General features: G+C 35.5%; 1 protein-coding gene across 1 annotated transcript in view; it reads right to left on the reverse strand.

Annotated features, from left to right (window-relative positions):
• The window catches only part of LOC107678162 (multidrug resistance-associated protein 4-like), a 53938-nt gene that overhangs the window by 30575 nt on the left and 20556 nt on the right, over nucleotides 1-2807 (reverse strand). Inside the window, exons 8-11 of the mRNA XM_016473342.1 lie at nucleotides 1864-1971; nucleotides 1158-1247; nucleotides 856-1047; nucleotides 70-164 (exon numbers count right to left, since the gene is read on the reverse strand). Of these exons, the coding sequence (XP_016328828.1) occupies nucleotides 70-164; nucleotides 856-1047; nucleotides 1158-1247; nucleotides 1864-1971 (485 nt within the window). The remainder of the gene's footprint in view (nucleotides 1-69; nucleotides 165-855; nucleotides 1048-1157; nucleotides 1248-1863; nucleotides 1972-2807) is intronic.

Here is a 2807-nt window from a genome sequence, read left to right on the forward strand (position 1 = left end):
AAATGGAAAAATTGATTTTTCCAGGTTTAATAAATGTAAATTTAATGTAAATGTAATAGTTTGGGATACCTGGCCAGGTTGACTCTAGCTTTCTGTCCTCCACTGAGAGTTGCTCCTCTGTCTCCGATCACAGTCAAATCCCCGTCAGGAAGCAGCTCCATGTCCTATACCACACAGAAAGAACTACAGTATTAGTACACTACAGCTTACAATAACCTGAACTTTACAGTAGTGAAGATGTCTAGTTAAAGTTTTCTAGCTTTGGAGACAAAAATATAAAATACTAAAACTAGCAATGATGCATTAAACTGACCAAAATGGACAGTAAACGCATATCATTTTACAAAGATTTCTTTTTTGTATCATGGTTTCCACAACATTAAATGTTTTCAATATTAATAACAAGAAATGTTTCTTGAGCAGCAAATCAGCATATTAGAATGATTTCCGAAGGATCATGTGACACTGAAAACTGATGCAAAGCTGAATTTTCAGCATCAATACTCCACAGGAATAAATTACATTTTAAAATACATTACAATAGAAAATAGTTATTTTAAATTGTAATCATATTTGACAATACTACTGTTTTTACAGCATGCTTGATCAATAAAATGCAGCCTTGGTGAGCATAAGAGACTTCTTTCAAAAATCTTACCGAACCCTAAAGAGTAGTGCAAAGGTATGCACTTAATTTGTGATTATTTAAATTAAGTAATCAGCACACGCAATTGATCTGACAACCCCAATTACATCAAGTAAACAATAAATAATCTTACTGAGAGTTTCATTTACAAGCATATGGAAAAGATTAGAAAGGCAAGAGTGAGATGGATGAACTAATACGCAATTCACCCTTTTGAGCGCACAGGCTCTGAGGACGCTCTCATATCGCTGGGGCTGCAGCTCCTTTCCAAACAGTATGTTGCTCCGAATGGTTCCTGGAAAAACCCAAGGCTGCTGGGAGGCATACGTCAGCTCACCTTTGACCTTTACCACACCCTTTTCTGCTGGAAGCTCCCCCAGAACTGTGCTGAGGAGAGAAGACTGCAGGAGAGAGGTGAAGATTAATAACACTCATGGCTGCCATAATCACTTCTATTTTAAATAGCAAAGCTGGAAAAGTGAAATGAGAGAATTAATTTATTGTGACTCACCTTTCCAGCCCCCACAGGACCAATAACAGCTAGAAGTTGACCGGGCTTCACAGTAAAAGATACGTTTTGTAATGTTGGTGCATCTATAGACTGAAGTAGACCGGAGAGAATATATAATAACCATTATATCATTATATCAACATAAAAAAGGGGGAACATTAGTTTCAACAGAACTTACCAAAAAAAGTTTAGGATCAGTACAATAGAAAATAATGAATACTTTCATTCAACAAGGCTGCATTAATCTGATCAAAAGTAACAGCGATACCTTTTTCACTGTTACAACAAATTTAGATTTCAAATATATGCTACACTAATTAATACATCTATTATCTTTGACAAAACAACAACAACAACACTGTAACTGAGCTAACATGCTTCTGGGATGGAAACAGGACATCCAGACTACACTTCTTTGTTTTCCCTGAGGAAATTTCGAGAAAACTTCTGCTACTTGATGGACACTATAGCAGCTTATAGTTTTGCATTTCCAAAATTATAACTCGGGGGACAATATACTGGGACAATGCACTCACCTTGTCCCAGTAGCATATGAGATCCTGTATCTCCACAGACGCCTCTTTCTTATCTTCCTGAGTAAGCGGAACGTGGACACTATAGCAGCTTATAGTTTTGCATTTCCAAAATTATAACTCAGGGGGGAAGGTTTGTGTACTTTTCAAGGGCCTTGTCACAGTGCACTCACCTTGTCCCAGTAGCATATGAGATCCTGTATCTCCACAGACGCCTCTTTCTTATCCTCCTGAGTAAGCGGAACGTGAGATTTCACAAGCTCATCGAGCAAGAGGAACTTCTGCACGAGAGAGAAAGACCACAGACACGTATGATGCATGAACACAAGACCATCACACACAAAAATCTGCTGTAATAACACTGATAGTCTAGTCACTGTACTTTGGAGTTTCTTTGGTTAAGACAAATTAGGACTGTCCGACAAGTAGAAGAAGTGGGTTCAATGTGAGGTCAAATCGGAAAATTAATCATCTGCTTTGTATATAAAGGCTCCCTTCTCTAAGCAGACACTCCATGATTACAAAATCTGCAGGTTCATGACTTGCGTAACATTAGCTGTGTCAGTGGGAACTTTGGAGTAGATCTAAAATGAACCCTGAAAATGACACCTACAGCACTTCAGCACAACCAGAGGAGTCAGAGATTTAGAAGTTATTAGTCTTGGCGAATCATCTTTCATTTCATTTATTTGTATCGAAAGCTTATTTAATAAATTTGTGTTATATGTCATAATTATAAAAATTCTGTAAGTATATTTATGTTATATGAGTTTGTGAGCATCAACTTGCTCATTACTAACATGTAAGTTTTTGTCTTCTTTTGCCTTTTTCGTTGCATATTGATGAATTCGGAAATATATAATATATTATATATATATATATATATATACATATATATATAGCAACTTGCTCACATGTAAGTTTTTGTCTTCTTTTGCCTTTTTCGTTGCATATTGATGAATTCGGAAATATGAAATATATTATATATATATATATATATATACATATATATATACACACACATATATATATATATAATACACATATACACACACACACACAAAGAAAAACAAGTAGAGAGAATAGAAAAAAATAGAAAGCTAGTGTTTGTTTTTTT

The sequence above is a fragment of the Sinocyclocheilus anshuiensis genome, unplaced genomic scaffold (assembly GCF_001515605.1).
Source record: "Sinocyclocheilus anshuiensis isolate Anshui unplaced genomic scaffold, SAMN03320099.WGS_v1.1 scaffold648, whole genome shotgun sequence".
Classification (NCBI taxonomy): Eukaryota; Metazoa; Chordata; class Actinopteri; order Cypriniformes; family Cyprinidae; genus Sinocyclocheilus; species Sinocyclocheilus anshuiensis.